At 36.8% G+C, this 22,509-nt stretch overlaps 3 protein-coding genes across 4 annotated transcripts; 1 reads left to right on the top strand and 2 right to left on the bottom strand.

Moving 5' to 3' along the window:
• Nucleotides 1-1,327: 1,327 nt before the first annotated feature.
• On the bottom strand, nt 1,328-3,066 carry LOC128218074 (uncharacterized). Its single transcript, XM_052925605.1, has 4 exons — nt 2,850-3,066; nt 2,534-2,657; nt 2,133-2,302; nt 1,328-1,919 (listed from the first exon to the last, which is right to left on the bottom strand). Exons 1-4 carry the CDS (start codon nt 3,027-3,029, stop codon nt 1,728-1,730), a joined length of 666 nt encoding a protein of 221 aa, XP_052781565.1. The 5' UTR covers nt 3,030-3,066; the 3' UTR covers nt 1,328-1,727.
• A 218-nt stretch (nt 3,067-3,284) lies between these two features.
• On the bottom strand, nt 3,285-4,211 carry LOC128216096 (E3 SUMO-protein ligase ZBED1-like). Its single transcript, XM_052922685.1, has one exon. It carries the CDS (start codon nt 4,209-4,211, stop codon nt 3,285-3,287), a length of 927 nt encoding a protein of 308 aa, XP_052778645.1.
• Nucleotides 4,212-7,761: 3,550 nt separating this feature from the next.
• On the top strand, nt 7,762-22,098 carry LOC128218286 (glutathione S-transferase-like). Of its 2 annotated transcripts, none has more exons than XM_052925924.1 (7): nt 7,762-8,372; nt 12,097-12,240; nt 12,475-12,612; nt 16,425-16,520; nt 17,436-17,551; nt 17,790-17,897; nt 21,258-22,098. In XM_052925924.1, the coding sequence occupies exons 1-7, from the start codon at nt 8,330-8,332 to the stop codon at nt 21,432-21,434; spliced, it is 822 nt and encodes a 273-aa protein (XP_052781884.1). In that variant the 5' UTR covers nt 7,762-8,329; the 3' UTR covers nt 21,435-22,098. The 2 variants fall into 2 exon arrangements, with proteins under 2 accessions (XP_052781884.1, XP_052781885.1); XM_052925925.1 differs by having other exon boundaries at nt 8,363-8,428.
• Nucleotides 22,099-22,509: the final 411 nt, after the last annotated feature.

Here is a 22,509-nt window from a genome sequence, read left to right as displayed (position 1 = left end):
TGTCAAGATAAATGATAATAATATTACCGTGACTTTAAACATGAGTCCTGTTGAGTTGCACAAGTGATTCAAGAATATGTTATTTAATAATGATAGAGGTTTAGCTTAACATGTAAAGTAAATGTATAGTACATGTTTTATGCCAAGTTTCACCAAGTTAAGAAAGTAGGAACAAACATGATGAGAGAATATGATAATGCTACTACGTGGAGAAAAAAACAACATGATTTACCATGACTTTTACATATATTTTCCGTCAGTTGGTACTAGTGCACAAACCAAAAGGCCAGGGACTGGGGCAGCACTGACAACAAGGGCACGACCTGGACTATTAAGTTAATTTCTCTGATAAAGTTCCAAATATATGTTTCCTTGCGTATCCACATACTACCGGTATCTTTTAAAAGGTGTTGCTTGCTGACTACAAGTGCTTAAAAATAACCGAAGGCATATTTAAGTTATTAAGGTTTTGTGGTCTTTATTTTAATTAAAATCAAGAGTACCTGACATATTTTACAATGGTTGATACCAATTAAACTTGAAAACAATGTATATGCTTTTCCGCATTGTATTTCCATTTTACTTGTGTGGAATGAAAGCCCTTTCAAATGATATCAAAACAATATAGTGCCACCAGACATGTTAAGATTTAATTGAAAAGCGGTTTATCTGCTGTGAAATTTTGCATGTAAGCAGTTGCGACCGATTCGAAAAGTTGACAATTTAGCCGGTGCTGAATATATTGAAAATGTAAAACTACACATGAAGGACATGAAAACTTCTGTAAATACAATTTTAATAGCAAAAAACATGGGTGTATATCATCAAATAGAGGAAAATGTTGTTGATAGCGGTCTTGTAAACAGATTGATGTACATGATATAGCAAAACATTTCGATGCGTAATCCCCTGTTTCAGTGTTCGATACAACTTGCAAGAAGCAACTTCGAGGGAACGAAAGTCAAACTTTCGAACGAGTTTGTCTACAAATGAAAATTTAATGAATTTGGCAAAGCTCTTTAGCCGATAGAGTCAGATGATTATCCTGGTGGTTTTGTAAGGTTGAGATTAAAACATCCTGAATTCAAAAAGAAGTTTGCTCGGTATGTTAATGCAAATGGCGACTTAGACTGTAAATTGTTGTTGGTGGATGTTTATTAGGGTTGCACCGATACGGCCATCACGCGATACGATACGTATCGATACGAAGAGTGCCCGATACGATATTTTCCGATACGATACGACACATAATGTGATATTGAATAAAGTTAATTATACACTACTACTAAGCCAACTGTTTGGGTTTATATTTATTTTAACTGTCAAATATATTAATTAGGTAAGAAACTTAAACAAATGACTAGAAAACATCAACTTACAAGTGACTAGACAAAACACATGGCACATCTTTGTAAGGTTAATCAATTAAAATGTAAATATTATGCAAAGTTTGCAAACACTACACAGTACACTGTCTCATTTACTGGTACTAGGCTACTAGCAATCTAGCACATTAACTTATATACATTAGTTTAACTGTCAACAATTCAACATGGCATGTTACTTTATAATAAAAGTCACAACACTTAAAATGCTTCTGTTTTACAAGAGTCTAACACATAATGGCATACCATTGCCATAACTTTATAAGTCATAATGTTAATTAACCAAACACTGTATTATAACTAAACCAAACGTGCTGCGTGATGACAGGAAAGTTCAAAACTTCACAAGTTATGCTTTTGGAACACTAGTACGTCCACCATGTCTGGGGCCAGTCTGCTTCGGGTGGCAGTCACAACATCACCGGCTACACTGAAGACCCTCTCGCTTGCAACAGATGTGGCTGGAATATGGAGGGTGTGCTTGGCCAGTCTGCTCAGATTAGGATAGTCATTCTCATGACTCCTCAACCATACCTGGAATTATTATTTTTTAGAATATTTCAATCTCACAAGTAAAATGTATAATAGTAATATGTTATTTTGCAGACATTTTGACTGAATTGAGTGAATTTATAACAACACTACAATTTTATAATAATACCTTTACTCATTTATACCCTGATTCATGCAAGTAATCTACAATATACTTCTGTTCATACATACACATATTTATTTGCACAACTTTACCTGGGGGTCAGTGTCCAATGGAGAGGCAATCTCAGAGCGGTATTTCTCCACCTCCCGATACAGACATTCCACAGTACTGATCCCTGGCTCTGTATGTGTTATGTACACATCCCTAAGCAAAGCTTCCATCCCAGTTTTCTGCCGTTTCTGATCTGGTTCTGTGGTCACTTCTGAAACACAAACAAGGGCCCAACATAATTGCAATTCAGGATATTATTTCTAGACTAAATAGTTAAACTTTATATTAGTACACTGTATAATAAATCATTATTAAACATTATCATGGCAGACAAACTGAATATGTTTTGCAGTTTTCTTTCTCTTTGGCAAGAAAGTTTATCTGAAAATTTAATATTGATGTACATGTATTAAAATTACTATCAATTGCTAGCCACATTTACCTATTGCTAAGTCCACCTTATTGGCATTTTCATCAGTCATGCCTGGTAGTGCTGGAAGGGCAAGTAGGGCAGTAGCTGTACTGGTACTGGGTGTGGCTGCGTCTGGAGATACCTCAGATTTTACCTGTAAACCAAAACTATTTATATAGAAATGTTTATAATTATTTAAAACTTTAATGAAACTTCTTGAAATTACTTTTAGAATGTTAAAAATAACTAGGTTAAAACATACATTCAATTAATTAATTATATGTTGTTTTTTCCTAAGAGTCAGTGACATGCTGGAAAATGCTACAAAAACTTAAAAGAGACTTGCCTGTGTTTTGACAGTTTCTGTTTTGGCAATCAGGTTGGTGTACACCGCCTCTCGTTTCTCACTGCTCAGGTCTGGGAGTGATCGAAATCGTGGGTCTAGTGCTGTGCACATCCACATGAATTCTTCAACATCGACTTGTGTGTACCTTTTTGTCATGTCCTGTCGAATGGCACCTTTCATGGCCTTGATGAGATCAGAATCATTCTATGAGATGACCATTGCTGAAGTGATTTTGTTTTTAAACACCAATACCAGAGAAATTGAAGGGTGTCTTGCATCACACATAATTGTAGTTATGGTCTTCAATGGTCCCAGGACACACATAACCGCCTCAAGATCTGTAATTTCATCTGGACTCAAGGTCACAATGCCTTTCGCATTTTTCCTTAGTTCACTGGAGCTCAGGGTGGCTGTGATTGCTTCATGTTCATCAAATTATCTTTGAAGCATGTCATAAGTACTGTTCCATCTTGTGGACACATCCTGGATTAGTTTGAGCTCCTTGTTTTTTTGGTTCAATTTCAGAAGAGCAGTTGCTGTAGTTGATTTGTGAAAGAATGAGACAATTCTTCTTACTTTTGTTAGAAGTGGTTGGAATTCTTGAACTTTGACACCCTTTTGACAGGCCAAATTCACAGTATGGGCGAAACACTTCACATGTGGAGTGAGCATGGCAGCTTTTGCTGCAATGTCCATATTTGCAGCATTGTCAGTCACAACAGCTGTACCTGATGGTCTCTGCAAACCAAACTCGGCTACAACACCGGCAAGGGCCTCACCTACATTAACCCCGGTATGGGATACATCAAGCATTCGTGTTGCAAGGACATAATTATGCTGCTTCCAGTTAGAATCAAGGCCATGTGCAGTTACTGTAAGATAGCTTTGACAGGCACGGGATGTCCAACCATCTGTTGTGATAGCTAAACTTTCACATTCTTTAAGTTCCAGTTCAACATTGGTACCAACTGATGTGTACATCTCTGGTATCACATTCATTGTGTAATATCTCCGAGATGGTAGTTCATATTTTGGGTCCATCACAGACAAAAGGTTCTTAAAGTATGCCTTTCCGACTACGGATAATGGCTGTAGGTCACCGGCGATGAACTTTGCCACAGCTTGTGTGATTTCTGTTGACCTTTCCGACTTTTGTGGATAATGTTGTTTTTTTGCATACATTTCAGGAACAGTTTTCTGACTTTTAGTCGGCATGTTGTCTGGTTCATTTTTAACAATGGGCTTAGTGCTTATTTCAAGATTTTGTAGCACATTTGGTTTACTTATTTTTGCATGTTCAGCCTTGTGGTGTCTTTCAAAGTGGAACCACATGTTTTGTGTTCTTCTACAGTTCTTAACCATCTTTCTACATAGCCTACAAACAGCATTTTCCCTGTCTACCGACCGTTTACCATTTCTGTCGTACGCTGGATTTCCAAAATAGTCCCAAATCTTTGAAGTTACTTTAGTTGGTTTAATTAACGCAACAAATGATTCTTCACCGTCCGCCTTGTTGCGACTCACGACGAACATCGATCTGTTTTACGCAAGTTGATTGGTTACACCGTTTATAGCATCCAATCAGCGAGCGTTTTACTGATCGGCTGTTTCGGTACTGCTAATTATTTATCGAATAATGAGACAGTAAACGTTTTTGCCGAACACGTGTTTTCGTATCGATACGCTCGGCTTGTGTATCGATAGGTATCGCCAGCACTCTGTATCGATATTGTATCGATACTGAGCGTATCGGTGCATCCCTAATGTTTATACAGTTGTAAATAAAGAGCTTGATAAAGTATTGTCTGACAATGCCGAAATATTTGAACCCCTGATTTGTATAGAACATTTAGACGAACTGTCGTACTCCATCAGCAGCTTTTTGTTTGTATATCAAGGAAGGCAAGCCAAGTGTTTGTTAATATCTGTTGATATTGTTCCGACGATAGATCTAGGAGACTGGAAACCCGAAGGTTTCCAGGAAAATGACCGAGTTCTTCTGCAAGAATAAGGGGATACCTGTTCTGTTGTTTTCAAAACACCATCCCGAGTTTTCGTCAAGGACTTTATGTTGTATTATAGATAATCGTTTGCGTTACTAGAACAGTCCATTCTGAAACGTGTTCCCAACTGTGTAAGAAAGGGCTACATGATCCTGAAATCTCTCCAAGCGTCCAGGTATTGCCCAACGTGTGTTGATCATGATGATGAGAAACGAGTGACAAGTTTTATCACAAGCTATCAGCTGAAGACCGCCTTCCTGTTTGAATTGGAGGCCGATCGGCTTGAAAATAAACAAGAAATTGACGAGGAGTTTCTTACACAAGATGATTCTAGAAAGATATCGATGCAATGGGCGTATAGAATAATCGACCACTTGGAGAAAAGGATTCAAAAATATTTTATGCCGTCGTACTTCGATCCTAAGAGAAGTATATTTGGCATTGCTGGATCGGCAGAAAACTGGTTGCCGGATCCGAAAACACACGCTCAACAAGCTGCGCTGATAAGGAAATTGCTAAATATTTATGAAGAATTCGAGGGGCGTGTTATTTATGAGAGACAGAGTTCTAAGTGAACTGAGAAACTGAAGTATGTGCGTATGCATACTTCACAAACCAGAAAGAAAATAAAATACCGACAATCCACGTGTATTGCGTATTACGTGTATAAATCATGTTTATGCTTTTGTTTATGATATTGCTGAAAGAACAATTATGTTGAACAATTTAGTTAATTCTTGAATAGAAAGCATTTATCTATGCTACTGATTAAATTATATTGAAATTCATCGTTTTGTTTCAGTTGTATGTCATCATCTTGCAGCAACTTCATTTCAATCATATTTTTTGTTTATTGAAGAAAACTTCAAGTAGATGCTTTAATCAAATCATCACATAGATTTGGGTTGAAACCGATTAAGAGAAATGTTTCTATCAACCAATAATTGTTCGGAATACTATTAAGAGGACAATATGGCGGATTTCAAAGAATAAAAAGGTTTAGATCGCTCACTTGAGGAAAACACTAAGCTTCAGTATTTTCCCGCTCAACTTTTCAAGATCATAGTCGCTTATTAAAAATGTGAATAAGTTGTATGTGCTCTTTGGCTGTATAGCTTGATAATATATATCCGGTTATAAAAAGCCGACACGAGAACACACGCGTAAGTCGGTAACGAGACTTGTCGCGCAAGCACGAGGGTCGGAAATTTAGAGCGTTTTATCCTAACCACGGAAACATGATTGAAATTGTTCTTGCATATCGAAAATTACCAATTTCTTGAACATTGTCGTAGGAAAAGTTTTTTTGTTCATTTCACAAAAATAAAACGTATGCGACGTTTTTTACCATGAAGCGAAGTAATTTGAGTTCAAACGTTGATGCACGTGACTCATCTGGCATGGCCAGATGGGAATTTATAACACACCGGTTAGGTATTTATGGTGAATTTAGCCATGCTGAAAATTCCATCTGGCACCCAGATGTGTCATGTGCAATACGCAACACTTGTTATTTCTGTTTAGGTATTGTAAATGACATGTGCATTATTATGTCCACACGATGCTTTATTTAGAAGTTAGCCGGGCTGTTGAGTGATAATTGGCCCGAGTCTCGGGCCATTATGAACACGAGGGCCAATTATTACACAACGGCCTGGCTACGCCGTGTATTAACCTCTTTAATACATTTATTTGTCTTGTTTTGTAAGTTTTAAGTCTTCTTTTGAAAGTTTGCCTGCAATCCAGTTGTACATCCCTATTTCGTTCTGACTTGACTACGATGAGTAAACTCACTCTCAAATTAAATGAAGTTGTTGAAAGTGGGCCGAAAAGGCAAACAACGTGTTTATGTTCCCATTCTAATTTCAATTGATCACCTTGAAGATGCCACAACACGTATATCCGATTTCATGTCATGAATGTCAAAATTCAATTAAATAAAAATGAACATGTAGCATGTAGAAAGATTGTTTGTTCCTCGTATTATTAATTCAAACATGTATGTACATTTGTTGTTTTCAAGTAGATTCTAAATTCAATTTTACCGCTTCCTTTGTTTTGCTGCGTTCGTGTTTGTCTCCCTTTAGGATTTTATTCGGGAACATGTTCAGGCAGATCAATTAATTGTGACTTTTAGTTAAAACAAATACAGTCGCCAAATTTTATTTCAAGACTAAAACTGAATTCACGTGCGAACGTTCTACGGGCAGCAAAAAGGTTATCGATAATCAGCCCGGACCACAAAACTATTGATCGCTGAGTCATGCAAATAACTGCGGAATCCCTGTACAAATAAATTACTATATATTGTAACATGTGAATAAATAAAATGAAATGTATGGAAAATACTTAGGAAATACTCTACTCGACCACTGAATGCTTATGAGTTATTTAAGTGGGCGGAGCATCTATAGCGCTTTGCAAACAGTACCGGAGCAGTTGCCGGATATTAGACCAGAGAAATAACTAAAGAATACTGAACATTTTCAAATAAAAATTCACATTAAGAAAATTAAAAACCTGTTTCAAAATGAAATTCGATTAAAGACTTGTCGATTGAAATATTACCAATGTTGTTTAGTGAACAATCCCAGATATAATATGTCAGTACTTATCCTCTTTTTACCTCGCTTAAGTTTAATCTAATTAAGCTTTCAAGTGAAATATTTTATTGAAAGTAACAGTTTAAGTATTATTATTTTGCTCAAAAAATATTCAAAACAATAACACCATAGTTAAAAATGGAAATCATTAGTATATAAAGCAACATAGAATTATAGAATTTTCGGCATTAAGACAGTCATTTGATAAACATATTTCGTAATGACGTTGTGTGCTAAATTTAGATTATACTTTCGGTTTAACTGCATTTTGTAAATGCAATAATTGCTTTTTTTGTTATTCTGGATATAATTACAAAAGTATAAATTTACATCACTTAAACATAATGGGACTTTACCGCTTTTTTAACAAATGGACAGATAAATCAGACTTTCTGAACCCTTTTTTTTTGCCCTATTCTAAAAACTAAATTATATCAGGGGTACCTTTATTGAACTGCCATGTCCGAATGCTGATTCTAAAAAAGGACCCGTATATTTGCAATCTGGTGCCGAAACAAGTAAAATTAGTCTAATTAATTAAAAAATATAACAGTTTAAAATAAATAACACAAAACTAAATAAAAGTTTGTGATTTGCTTCCGGGTTGAATAGTCTGTCTTTTCCACTGTTACGGCTTATAAAAAGTGACCTACTTTCACTTCCGAAAAAAGGGCAAAATCTAGCACATACACACATATGGTACCTTAATCAATGCATATAAGGTCATGAGCGATAACGAGTCAACATCTTATCAGCTATCCCGAGTGAATGCACTGCTTCCGCGTCATCTTCTCGATCGATGTTATATTCTTAATGACTAATGTTTTGTAAGAGACTCGAAAGTTATTAAGACAAATCAAAACAGGGGAGATAAATGGGAGATTCAAGGAAAGGATGTTATGTTTCAGTTCTGACAGGTAACGATTCTATGTTATGTTCTATAGGAGAGGATGTTATGTTTATGTTTTTACAGGTAAGAAATCTATGTTTTAATTTAACAGGTAAGGATTCTTTGCTTGTTTGTTTTCTGTTTTAACAGGTAAGGATGATTTGTTTCTGTTTTAACAGGTAAGGATGCTTTGATTCTGTTTTAACAGGTAAGGATTCTTTGTTTTTGTTTTAACAGGTAAGGATGACAGGTAAGGATGCTTTGTTTCTGTTCCAAAACGAGAGGATGGTATGTTTGTGTTCTAACAGGTACTGATTCTATGTTTCTGGTGAAATAAGAGAGGGTGGTATGTTTCTGTTCTAACAGGTACTGATGCTTTGTTTCTGTTCCAAAACGAGAGGATGGTATGTTTCTGTTCTAACTGGAATTGATTCTATGTTTCTGTTTTAATACGAGAGGGTTGTATGCTTCTGTTCTAACAGGTACTGATTCTATGTTTCGTGTCTAACACGAGAGGGTGGTATGTTTCTGTTCTAACAGGTACTGATTCTATGTTTCTGGTGAAATAAGAGAGGTTGGTATGTTTCTGTTCTAACAGGTACTGATGCTATGTTTCTGGTGAAATAAGAGAGGGTAGTATGTTTCTGTTCTAACCGGTACTGATGTTATGTTTCTGGTGAAATAAGAGAGGGTGGCATGTTTTTGTTCTAACCGGAACTGATGCTATGTTTCTGGTGAAATAAGAGAGGGTGGTATGTTTCTGTTCTAACCGGTACTGATGCTATGTTTCTGGTGAAATAAGAGAGGGTGGTATGTTTCTGTTCTAACAGGTACTGATGCTATGTTTCTGGTGAAATAAGAGAGGGTGGTATGTTTCTGTTCTGACGGGTAATGAGTCGTTGGTTCGTGTCTAACACGAAATGATGGTATGTTTCTGTTCGAACTGGTATTGATTTTATGTTTCTGGTCTAATAAGAGAGGGTGGTATGTTTCTGTTATAACCGGAACTGATTCTTTTTTTCTGGTCTAATAAGAGAGGGTGGTATGTTTCTGTTCTAACAGGTACTGATGCTATGTTTCTGGTCTAATAAGAGAGGGTGGTATGTTTCTGTTCTAACAGGTACTGATTCTATGTTTCTGGTCTAATAAGAGAGGGTGGTATGTTTCTGTTCTAACCGGAACTGATTTATGTTTCTCGTCAAATAAGAGAGGGTGGTATGTTTCTGTTCTAACAGGTACTGATGCAGTGTTTTGTTCTAACAGGAGGGGGTGGTGTGTTTTATTCCCGCAGATACTGATTATATGTTTTGTGTCTAACACGAGAGGATAGTATGTTTCTGTTCTGACAGGTAATGATTTCTATTTCTATTCTTACATGATAATGTTTTGTTTCTGTACATGTTCTTACACGAGATAATGTTATGTTTCTGAAAATGTTCTAACACGAGAAGATGTTATGTTTCTGAAAATGTTCTAACACGAGAAGATGTTATGTTTCTGTACATGTTCTTACACGAGATAATGTTATGTTTCTTTACATGTTCTAACTCGAGAGGACAATATGTTTTTGTACATGTTCTAACACGAAAGGGTGTTCTGTTTCTGTACATGTTCTTACACGAGAGGATAATATGTTTCTGTACATGTTCTAACACGAGAATATGTTATGTTTCTGTACATGTTCTTACACGAGAGGATTATATGTTTCTGTTCATGTTCTAACACGAGAGGGTGTTATGTTTCTGTACATGTTCTTACACGAGAGGATAATATGTTTCTGTGCATGTTCTAACACGAGAGGGTGTTATGTTGATGAAAATGTTCTTACACGAGAAGATGTTATGTTTCTGTACATGTTCTTACACGAGAGGGTGTTATGTTACTGTACATGCTCTAACAAGAGATAATGTTTTGTTTTTGTACATGTTCTAAAACGATAGGATGTTATGTTTGTGTACATGTTCTTACACGAGATAATTTCTGTTTCTGTACATGTTCTAACACGAGAGGGTGTTATGTTTCTGTCCATGTTCTTACACGAGATAATGTTTTGTTTTTGTACATGTTCTAAAACGATAGGATGTTATGTTTCTCTACATGTTTTTACACGAAATAATGTTTTGTTTCTGTACATGTTCTAACACGAGATAATGTTTTGTTTTTGTACATGTTCTTACACGAGAGGGTGTTATGTTTCTGTCCATGTTCTTACACGAGATTATATTTTGTTTCTGTACATGTGCTTACACGAGAGGGTGTTATGTTTCTGTTTATTTTCTTTTACGAGATAATGTTTTGTGTCTGCACATGTTCTAACACGAGATAATGATTTGTTTCTGTACATGTTCTAACACGAGAGGGTGTTATATTTCTGTACATGTTCTTACACGAGATTATATTTTGTTTCTGTATATGTGGTTACACGAGAGGGTGTTATGTTTCTGTTCATTTTCTTTCACGAGATAATGTTTTGTGTCTGCACATGTTCTAAAACGAGATAATATTCTGTTTCTGTACATGTTCTAACACGAGAGGGTGTAATGTTTCTGTACATGTTCTAAAACGAGAGGGTGTTATGTTTCTGTACATGTTCTAACACGAGATAATGTTTTGGTTTCTGTACATGTTCTAAAACGAGAGGGTATTATGTTTCTGTCCATGTTCTTACAGGAGATAATGTTTTGTTTTTGTTTATGTTCTACAACGAGAGGATGTTATATTTATGTACATGTTCTTACACGAGAGGGTGTTATGTTTCTGTACATGTTCTTACACGAGAGGGTGTTATGTTTCTGTACATGTTCTAACACGAGAGGGTGTTATGTTTCTGTACATGTCCTAACACGAGAGGGTGTTATGTTTCTGTACATGTTCTAACACGATAGGATGTTATGTTTCTGTACAGTCACGTTCTTACACGAGATAATGTTTTGTTTCTGTACATGTTCTTACACGAGAGGGTGTTATGTTTCTGTACATGTTCTTACACGAGAGGGTGTTATGTTTCTGTACATGTTCTTACACGAGAGTGTGTTATGTTTCTGTACAGTCACGTTCTTACACGAGAGGATGTTATGTTTCTGTACATGCTCTTACACGAGAGGGTGTTATGTTTCTGTACATGCTCTTACACGAGAGGGTGTTATATTTCTGTACATGTTCTAACACGAGAGGGTGTTATGTTTCTGAACAGTCACGTTCTTACACGAGAGGATGTTTTGTTTTTGTACATGTTCTAAAACAAGAGGGTGTTATGTTACTGTACATGCTCTAACACGAGAGGATGTTATGTTTCTGTACATGTTCTTACACGAGAGGGTGTTTTGTTTCTGTACATGTTCTAACACGAGAGGGTGTTATGTTTCTGTACATGTTCTTACACGAGAGGGTGTTATGTTTCTTTATAGCAGGTAAGAATGTGTTGTTTCTGTTCTAACACGATAGGATGCTTTGTTTGTCTTCTAACAAGTTGGGATACGTTTTTTGTTGTTTAGTACGTCGATAAGAAAATTATAAGCGTAGTTGTTTTACATTCTTACGTTCTATTTTGTAGATTGTGTTCATTTTGATTTTTTCTACACTACCAAATCTGATTGAAATAAAATTTCCCAACATTTTTTTAATTTGATTTGCCTAAAGTTAATTTATACTTATATTTCAATTATGTGTACATTCTTTATAAATACAGGATAACTCACTAGAATAAAGTCAACAATAGCTTGATGTTTTTAACATATGCACCTTTGTTTCAGGAGTATGCATCGCCTTCATAGCTGTTGGTGTAGGATTGATCGTGCAGTACGTGAACTACAGGACGTCTGAATGTGTTTGTCCTGAAACATCAAAGTCGTCAAAGCAGAGCGATGGTATTGGAATGCTTCGACCAAATGCAAAAGGTAAAAAGAAAGACAAATCTTGCTCAAATAACTTCGAAGGGAGAGGAGTTATGTTTTCTTACATATTTTAAACAGAAGTTTAATATATTTAATCTCAAAAAGGCCGTGAACACAGTTTGTGCCAAGTAAATTACTATATGTATTTTGTAAACAATGGTCATATATCGCATATCAAAACAATTGTAACATACTTTATGAGTTATATATACGTTTATAGTTTTCCCTCTTTTACAGTTTCGCATGATTACAAATTGTTTTACTTCGACTGTAGAGGGCGTGGTGAAATTGCCCGGATGATATTTGCATACGCTGGACATCCTTTTGTTGATAAGCGCATCGACTATGATGAAGAATGGCCTTCAATTAAATACGGTAAAAATGTGAATTTTGTTTTATATCACACGTCTTCAGACATGTATTGCCTATCTTAACTCATAATACTACCACCAATATATAAATGTTTCACCATGTGCTGTTTTATTTAGGCTGATAGTCATGGTAACTCAGAAAAAAATGGCCATAGTTACTTGACTGAGGATAAAAACTAATATTTTCACTTTAACTGTGTTATTTGTATGCCAATCGTAATTAAAATGGCCTTTCAGAGAATTTTTACCGAATGATCAGGGGCGTACCTGAAGCATTTTGAATAGTGCGCCAAAACGGTTGAGCGCGGTGTCAACAAGTGAAGGTCTTTCTATATTTAGGTCTGAATATGCTGTTAAAGGTCGGAGCGGGACCGGTGTCGTCGGCCGTGGGACATTCTTTTATTTAGGAAAACATTTATTAAGAAACTATTTTAGACCATTCTGAGCTAACATTAAGTAAAATTACAACAAATATTACCAGTGATATACACCCTGTAAGCGTTTGAGCTTTATTTCCGGTTTCTCGATTAAAGTACGCATATAGCCATTTCGCGGGGATCTAAATTCATGTGTACGCACGGGCGTACTTGATTATGCCCAGGTTTGCCCATGGACACATCAAGACCCGCGAGTAATATAATGTTATCATAAATATAGGACAAGCCAAGCAGTCAAAAACACTAATTTGATCTTATTGAAGTATATACAGACCGAACATCAACATGAGACAACGAAATCAAAACAGTAGCTATTCAATACATTGTATGCGCGAAAGAGGGCGGAGTGTTCAGAAATTTATTGTGCTATCAAAGTTGTAAATAACATCGTTGTTAGCTTTAAAAGGTGAACTATTTAATGATATACTCATGTTTTTAAACCAAAGGGTACAGCTGAAACAGTTGTCTCGAACCTTGTTAGAAATACTACAAATCACAAATGTGTCCATAGAAGTTCTAGAAAAATAACGATTTGAAAGTTATCAATGAAGTAATTAACAACGTTAATAACTTCCAAGTAAATACTGAACAATCAGCCCTATGTATTTACACACCTTTGAGCAATCAACCCTATGTATTAACACACCTTTGAACAATCAGCTCTATGTATTAACACAATTTGAGCAATCAGCCCTATGTATTAACACACCTTTGAGCAATCAGCCCTATGTATTAACACACCTTTGAGCAATCAGCCCTATGTATTAACACACCTTTGAACAATCAGCCCTATGTATTAACACACCTTTGAGCAATCAGCCCTATGTATTAACACACCTTTGAGCAATCAGCCCTATGTATTAACACACCTTTGAACAATCTGCCCTATGTATTAACACATATTTGAACAATCAGCCCTATGTATTAACACACCTTTGAACAATCAGCCCTATGTATTATCAGCCCTATGTATTAACACACCTTTGAACAATCAGCCCTATGTATTAACACACTTTGAGCAATCAGCCCTATGTATTAACACACCTTTGAGCAATCAGCCCTATGTATTAACACACCGTTGAGCAATCAGCCCTATGTATTAACACACCTTTGAACAATCAGCCCTATGTATTAACACACCTTTGAGCAATCAGCCCTATGTATTAACACACCTTTGAGCAATCAACCCTATGTATTAACACACCTTTGAACAATAAGCTCTATGTATTAACACACTTTGAGCAATCAGCCCTATGTATTAACACACCTTTGAGCAATCATCCCTATGTATTAACACACCGTTGAGCAATCAGCCCTATGTATTATCAGCCCTATGTATTAACACACCTTTGAACAATCAGCCCTATGTATTAACACACCTTTGAACCATTAGCCCTATATATTAACACACCTTTGAACGATCAACCCTATGTATTAACACACCTTTGACCAATCAGCTCTATGTATTAACACACTTTGAGCAATCAGCCCTATGTATTAACACACCTTTGAGCAATCATCCCTATGTATTAACACACCTTTGAACAATCAGCCCTATGTATTATCAGCCCTATGTATTAACACACCTTTGAACAATCAGCCCTATGTATTAACACACCTTTGAACCATTAGCCCTATATATTAACACACCTTTGAACGATCAGCCCTATGTATTTACACAACTTTGAGCAATCAGCCCTATGTATTAACACACCTTTTAGCAATCAGCCCTATGTATTAACACACCTTTGAGCAATCAGCCCTATGTATTTACACACCTTTGAACAATCAGCCCTATGTATTAACACAACTTTGAACAATCAGCCCTATGTATTAACACACCTTTGAACAATCAGCCCTATGTATTATCAGCCCTATGTATTAACACACCTTTGAACAATCAGCCCTATGTATTAACACACCTTTGAACGATGAGCCCTATGTATTAACACACCTTTGAACAATCAGCCCTATGTATTAACACACCCTTGAACAATCAGCCCTATGTATTAACACACCTTTGAACAATCTTCCCTATGTATTAACACATATTTGAACAATCAGCCCTATGTATTAACACACCTTTGAACAATCAGCCCTATGTATTATCAGCCCTATGTATTAACACACCTTTGAACAATCAGCCCTATGTATTAACACACTTTGAGCAATCAGCCCTATGTATTAACACACCTTTGAGCAATCAGCCCTATGTATTAACACACCTTTGAGCAATCAGCCCTATGTATTAACACACCTTTGAACAATCAGCCCTATGTATTAACACACCTTTGAGCAATCAGCCCTATGTATTAACACACCTTTGAGCAATCAACCCTATGTATTAACACACCTTTGAACAATCAGCTCTATGTATTAACACACTTTGAGCAATCAGCCCTATGTATTAACACACCTTTGAGCAATCATCCCTATGTATTAACACACCTTTGAGCAATCAGCCCTATGTATTAACACACCTTTGAACAATCAGCCCTATGTATTAACACACCTTTGAGCAATCAGCCCTATGTATTAACACACCTTTGAGCAATCAGCCCTATGTATTAACACACCTTTGAACAATCAGCCCTATGTATTAACACATATTTGAACAATCAGCCCTATGTATTAACACACCTTTGAACAATCAGCCCTATGTATTATCAGCCCTATGTATTAACACACCTTTGAACAATCAGCCCTATGTATTAACACACCTTTGAACCATTAGCCCTATATATTAACACACCTTTGAACGATCAGCCCTATGTATTTACACAACTTTGAGCAATCAGCCCTATGTATTAACACACCTTTTAGCAATCAGCCCTATGTATTAACACACCTTTGAGCAATCAGCCCTATGTATTTACACACCTTTGAACAATCAGCCCTATGTATTAACACAACTTTGAACAATCAGCCCTATGTATTAACACACCTTTGAACAATCAGCCCTATGTATTATCAGCCCTATGTATTAACACACCTTTGAACAATCAGCCCTATGTATTAACACACCTTTGAACGATGAGCCCTATGTATTAACACACCTTTGAACAATCAGCCCTATGTATTAACACACCCTTGAACAATCAGCCCTATGTATTAACACACCTTTGAAGGATCAGCCCTATGTATTAACACACCTTTGAACGATCAGCCCTATGAATTAACACACCTTTGAACAATCAGCCTTATGTGTTAACACCCCTTTGAACAATCAGCCCTATGTATTAACACACCTTTGAACGATCAGCCCTATGTATTAACACACCTTTGAACGACCAGCCCTATGTATTAACACACCTTTAAACGATCAGCCTTATGTATTAACACACCTTTGAACAATCCCAAATTGTATTTGTACCTTCAGATTTTCCCCAGTATGTTCTTCCAGTGCTTGAGATTGACGGGTCCAAAAATATAACACAGAGTATGGCCATAGCCCGCCATCTTTCCAGAGAGTTTGGTAAGACATGTTTTGCTTAAGTTCATCATGGGCCGATCGTTCAGAACTTTGTTAAAGTTAACAACGTAATTAACGACAACTCTGTCGTGAATGTTAACAAAGAGAACGTTAACCATGTTGTTCACTGTAACGAAGTTCTGAACAATCCGCCCATTGTTTTATAAGAACATTTTTGCTCTTTGTTGTGGATGGTGTTATAACTTCTTAACGACTGATGGTACAATCTTCTATTGATAGTTCTCGTTTGAGCTCATTTGACTTTAATGATCATTAGAATACAACCTATTTCTACAGTCAACGAAATTGCAGATAGACAACCATAAAGTTCTCAGCTCAATCATTAAGAATTTCAACATTCGCAGGTGTTTAAAGGTCTATCGACTGCCACGAATCCTATACACACTCCCTGCGTCAGATTTTGAGTTGACAATGTGTCAGCCAATGAGGATGTATTTTAAGTCAGTTGGATGAACTGAATTAAAATCTTAATAAAAAGTTGGGCTCAATCGCTATGCTCACTCCGCCCATTCTTGATCTTAAAGCTTTTAATTCATGTCATCGAATTAAAACAGAGAATTCAATGAGCTGTGTAGTATAAGATACCAAATATATATTTGGGCGTTTTGTAATTGATTATAAAACCCGCATATACAAAGCCTAATACTACTTAATATGTACTTGAATCATATGCTTTTTGTTTGTTTTGATCATTAAAGGCAAATGTTAAACATAATCTAAATTAGCAAAATTAAATTTAAAACACAGCATGAAACCGGTTTATTATGCGTCATTAAATCAATAAAGGAGTCACTCAGTGGTAATGTTTCAAAACTATATTGTCGTATTGTCTAGGAATGTTTTAAACGCACATCGTAGATGAAAATAAGAATATATTATTCAAAGACTATTTTTCAGATATATATGAAAAAACTCCAACAGAACAAACAGTTATTGATGAGATTACAGAAACGGTTGCTGATATTTATAACTTTGCTCTCGAATTTCAAGTAGCTCCAACATCCCAAGAAAGGGTAAGACTATATATGTACAAATATATCAGTAATTTTTAAGCATTTTAAGGAAACAAATCAACAATTTGTATTTTAAATTACACTTTTATGAAATAACGTTTGACTATATATTGACACGCATATTGTTATATAGTGCAAAAGTACAGTGTTTTACAACACATTTATGAGATTGATGCCATGTATCATAAGTTAATTCTGGCGTATTGATATACTAACATACTTTTGCGTTTCATTACAGGCACAGAAGAAGGCCGAGTTTTATAAAGTGGATTGTCCAAAGTTTTTAATGTTTCTTGAGAACCTTGTAGCTGAAACGGGGCAAAATGGTTTTGCTGTTGGTGATAGCGTAAGTCGGTTTTGCATGTGTATTTATATATAATTGCTCAACCTATATCTAAAGCTGAAATAAAGATTGCTCGAAATGTTTGCTTCTATTGAAAACAGTAGGCATATCAATCACATACTCGAATCTTTAAAGAATGGTCAAGCAAATCCCAGGATCATTTGACATAGAGGTGAACAATACGCAAATACGTCGCAAGGGTCGGGTGTGGTCTAGTGATATGAATATTCGCCTCTACCAAGACGGTGTTGGTTTTATAACCATCAGGGGCTCTGTCCAGTTCATACAATGAACACTACTTGTGACAAGCCTAGATGTCAAAATATCAAAAATAAGCACTGTTTAGAGGCACAAGGCGGGGCCGAAACGACAATGAAATAGAGACACAAGGCGAGGCCAAAACGACAATGAAATAAAGACACAAGGCAGGCCGAAACGACAATGAAATAGAGACACAAGGCAGGGCCAAACGGGAATGAAATAGAGACACAAGGAAGGGCCAAAACGACAATGAAATAAAGACACAAGGCAGGGCCGAAACGACAATGAAATAAAGACACAAGGCAGGGCCGAAACGGCAATGAAATAGAGACACAAAGCAAGGCCAAACGACAATGAAATAGAGACACAAGGCAGGGCCGAAACGACAATGAAATAGAGACACAAGGCAGGACCGAAACGACAATGAAATAGAGACACAAGGCAGGACAGAAACGACAATGAAATAGAAACACAAGGCGGGGCCAAACGACAATGAAATAGAGACACAAGGCGGGGCCGAAAAGACAATGAAATAGAGTCACAAGGCAGGGCCGAAACGACAATTAAATAGAGTCACAAGGCAGGGCCAAACGACAATGAAATAGAGTCACAAAGCAGGGCCAAAACGACAATGAAATAGAGTCACAAGGCAGGGCCGAAACGATAATGAAATAGAGACACGAGGCAGGGCCGAAACGACAATGTAATAGAGTCACAAGGCAGAGCCAAAACGACAATGAAATAGAGACACAAGACGGGGCCGAAACGACAATGAAATAGAGACACAAGGCAGGGCCGAAACGACAATGAAATAGAGTCACAAGGCAGGGCCGAAACGATAATGAAATAGAGACACAAGGCAGGGTCGAAACGACAATGAAATAGAGACACAAGGCAGGGCCGAAACGACAATGAAATAGAGTCACAAGGAAGGGCCGAAACGACAATGGAATAGAGACACAAGGCAGGGCCGAAACGACAATGAAATAGAGTCACAAGGAAGGTCAAACGACAATGAAATAGAGACACAAGGCAGGGCCGAAACGACAATGGAATAGAGACACAAGGCAGGGCCGAAACGACAATGAAATAGAGACACAAGGCAGGGCCGAAACGACAATGAAATAGAGTAACAAGGAAGGTCAGACGACAATGGAATAGAGACACAAGGCAGGGCCGAAACGACAATGGAATAGAGACACAAGGCAGGGCCGAAACGACAATGAAATAAAGACACAAGACGGAGCCGAAACGACAATGAAATAGAGTCACAAGGAAGGTCAAACGACAATGGAATAGAGACACAAGGCAGGGCCGAAACGACAATGGAATAGAGACACAAGGCAGGGCCGAAACGACAATGAAATAAAGACACAAGACGGGGCCGAAACGACAATGAAATAGAGACACAAGGCATGGCCAAACGACAATGAAATAGAGACACAAGGCGGGGCCGAAACGACAATGAAATAGAGAAATAAGGCAGGGCCGAAACGATAATGAAATAGAGTCACAAGGCAGGGCCGAAACGACAATAGAATAGAGGCACAAGGCAGGGCCGAAACGACAATGAAAAAGAGACATAAGGCAGGGCCGAAACGACAATGAAATAGAGTCACAAGGCAGGGCCGAAACGACAATGAAATAAAGACACAAGACAGGGCCGAAACGACAATGAAATAGAGACACAAGGCAGGGCCGAAACGGCAATGAACTTGAGACACAAGGCAGGGCCGAAACGACAATGAAATAGACACAAGGCAGAGCCGAAACGACAATGAAATAGAGTCACAAGGCAGGGCCGAAACGACAATGATATAGAGTCAGAAGGCAGGGAAGAAACGACAATGAAATAGAGACACAAGGCAGGGCCAAAACGACAATGAAATAAAGACACAAGGCAGGGCCGAATCGGCAATGAAATAGAGACACAAGGCAGGGCCAAACGGCAATGAAATAGAGACATAAGGCAGGGCCGAAACGACAATGAAATGGACAAGGCAGGGCCGAAACGATAATGAAATAGAGACACAAGGCAGCGGCCGAACGACAATAAAATAGAGACACAAGGCAGGGCAGAAACGACAATGAAATAGAGTCACAAGACAGGGCCGAAATGACAATGAAATAGAGACACAAGGCAGGGCCGAAAGACAATGAAATAGAGACACAAAGCAGGGCCGAAACGACAATTAAATAGAGACACAAGGCAGGGCCAAACGACAATGAAATAGAGTCACAAGGCAGGGCCGAAGCGACAATGAAATAGAGTCACAAGGCAGGGCCAAACGACAATGAAATAGAGTCACAAGGCAGGGCAGAAACGACAATGAAATAGAGACACAAAGTATAAACAACACATACATGAAAACAAACATCTCAAAAATACACCACACGCATCAAAATAACCATATCTATAAATGATGGGAATAGCGCCTAAGAACGGTCTTGACCTAACAAAAAGGACACAGTACCGGGTTCGACACAGAACACAAAATTGGGAATGAATTATATCAGCTTTCTGCTATCGGCATAATAGAGCTAAATTAAAACAATGTAAGTCAAAACTACTAACGCTATGAGGGACATAGTTTCAACCCTGGACATCGTCTCTCTCGAGAGTGATTCCATAAGTTTTCAGCTCTCGTCATAATCGAGTTAAAATAGATTAATTAAAACTAAAGGTACTTAAAGTGACACAAAACCAATACATACAATTGTAAAACAAGCATCAATTTTGACTGATAAACCTTTAACTGCTTACTAAATAATGCCTTTATGGAAAATATTAAATACTGATAACAAGAGTATAACCGTGTATTTACTAGCTGAAATCGCAAAAACATTAAATGATTGGTGAAAATTAAAAGATTTACAGTGATCTACTATCGTCTCATAAGGTAGAAATACCGTGTTTTATGCACCTTTTTTGCAAATTAAACTCGGTATTATTCATAATTACCATTGTTTTCGACATTTATTCATCCTTTTTGGAAAATTTAAACAATTATATTAATTGTGGCAAACCTTATTTGAGAGTAAGACTGCATCTTTAAACAACAATATATATTTCTCTATCACTATTCATTATGGCATTCACAGTTCACAGTTGCTGACTTGATGCTGTTCGTCTACATTGAACATACGGAAGCACATTCTACACCACCCGATGCGCCAATGCTGAAAAACTATTCGCTTCTCGACCGGAACCGGAAATTGGTTTCGTCAATTTCAAGGATACCGGAATACCTTCAGAAAAGACCGGAACAAGATCTGTAGTGATTCAAGTTTAAAAAAGTGTTTGTATAAAATAAAGAAACAAGGAGCCCAGTCTTATCGTATTCTAATGAAACAGAGGGACCAGTCTTGACCGTATGACAGTAAAGTTGGTAGGTAGTTGGTAGTTGGGGATTCGAATATTCAACTACTTGCTAGTTGCCAGTTGGGAATTCGAAAAATCAGAGTTAGATGTTGATGTTGATATTAAGCAACTCTACTATTTCCAGTCGATTATTCGCGAATATTCAACTACCAACCAGTTGAAAGTTGGGGATTAAGATGTTTGTCTTTTTTTATGGTTAAAAGGTACACATGTTAAGAAATCAAACAGTTGTTGGTGTTTTATTCATGTATACATATGTATCGTCGTGTCGTACCAAACACAGTTTTAAATCACTTTTATTCGTATACTCGCCAGTTTAATATTCGACAATTTTCGCGAATATTTAACTACTTACCAGTCAGTAGTTGGGGATTCTGATTATGTCTATATCTATGGTTTTAAAGGTCACATGTGGAAAAAATAAAACGCCAAATGTTTGTTTAGGCATGAACACATATATATCTACGTCACAAACACTGGTTTTATTCGCAAGTCGGATAATCGACCATTTCAAGTCGATTAGTCGCGAATATTCAACTACTAACCAGTCAGGAGTTAGGGATTCAGATTATGGCTATATATATATATATATATATATATATATATATATATATATATATATATATATATATATATATATATATATATAGTCTTAAAGATTACATATTGAAAGATCAAACGCCATATGTTTGTTTATCCATGTATACATATTTATCTTCGTAACAAACACCGGTTTAAATTTACTTTTATTCGTATATTCGCCAGTCGGATATTCGACCATTTCCAGTCGGTTATTCGCGAATATTCAACTACCAATCAGTTGCTAGTTGGGGATTCATTTTTTTCTCTCCTTTTTATGGTTAAAAGATACACATGTAAGGAATTCAAACAGTTCTTGTGTTTTAATTCATGTACACATATGTTTTTAAACATATAAACAAGACTTGCAATATGAAATACATTAACTGTAAA

Source organism: Mya arenaria, chromosome 14 (genome assembly GCF_026914265.1).
Source record: "Mya arenaria isolate MELC-2E11 chromosome 14, ASM2691426v1".
In the NCBI taxonomy this organism is placed as follows: Eukaryota; Metazoa; Mollusca; class Bivalvia; order Myida; family Myidae; genus Mya; species Mya arenaria.
This window is presented reverse-complemented; position numbering and strand designations above follow the sequence as displayed.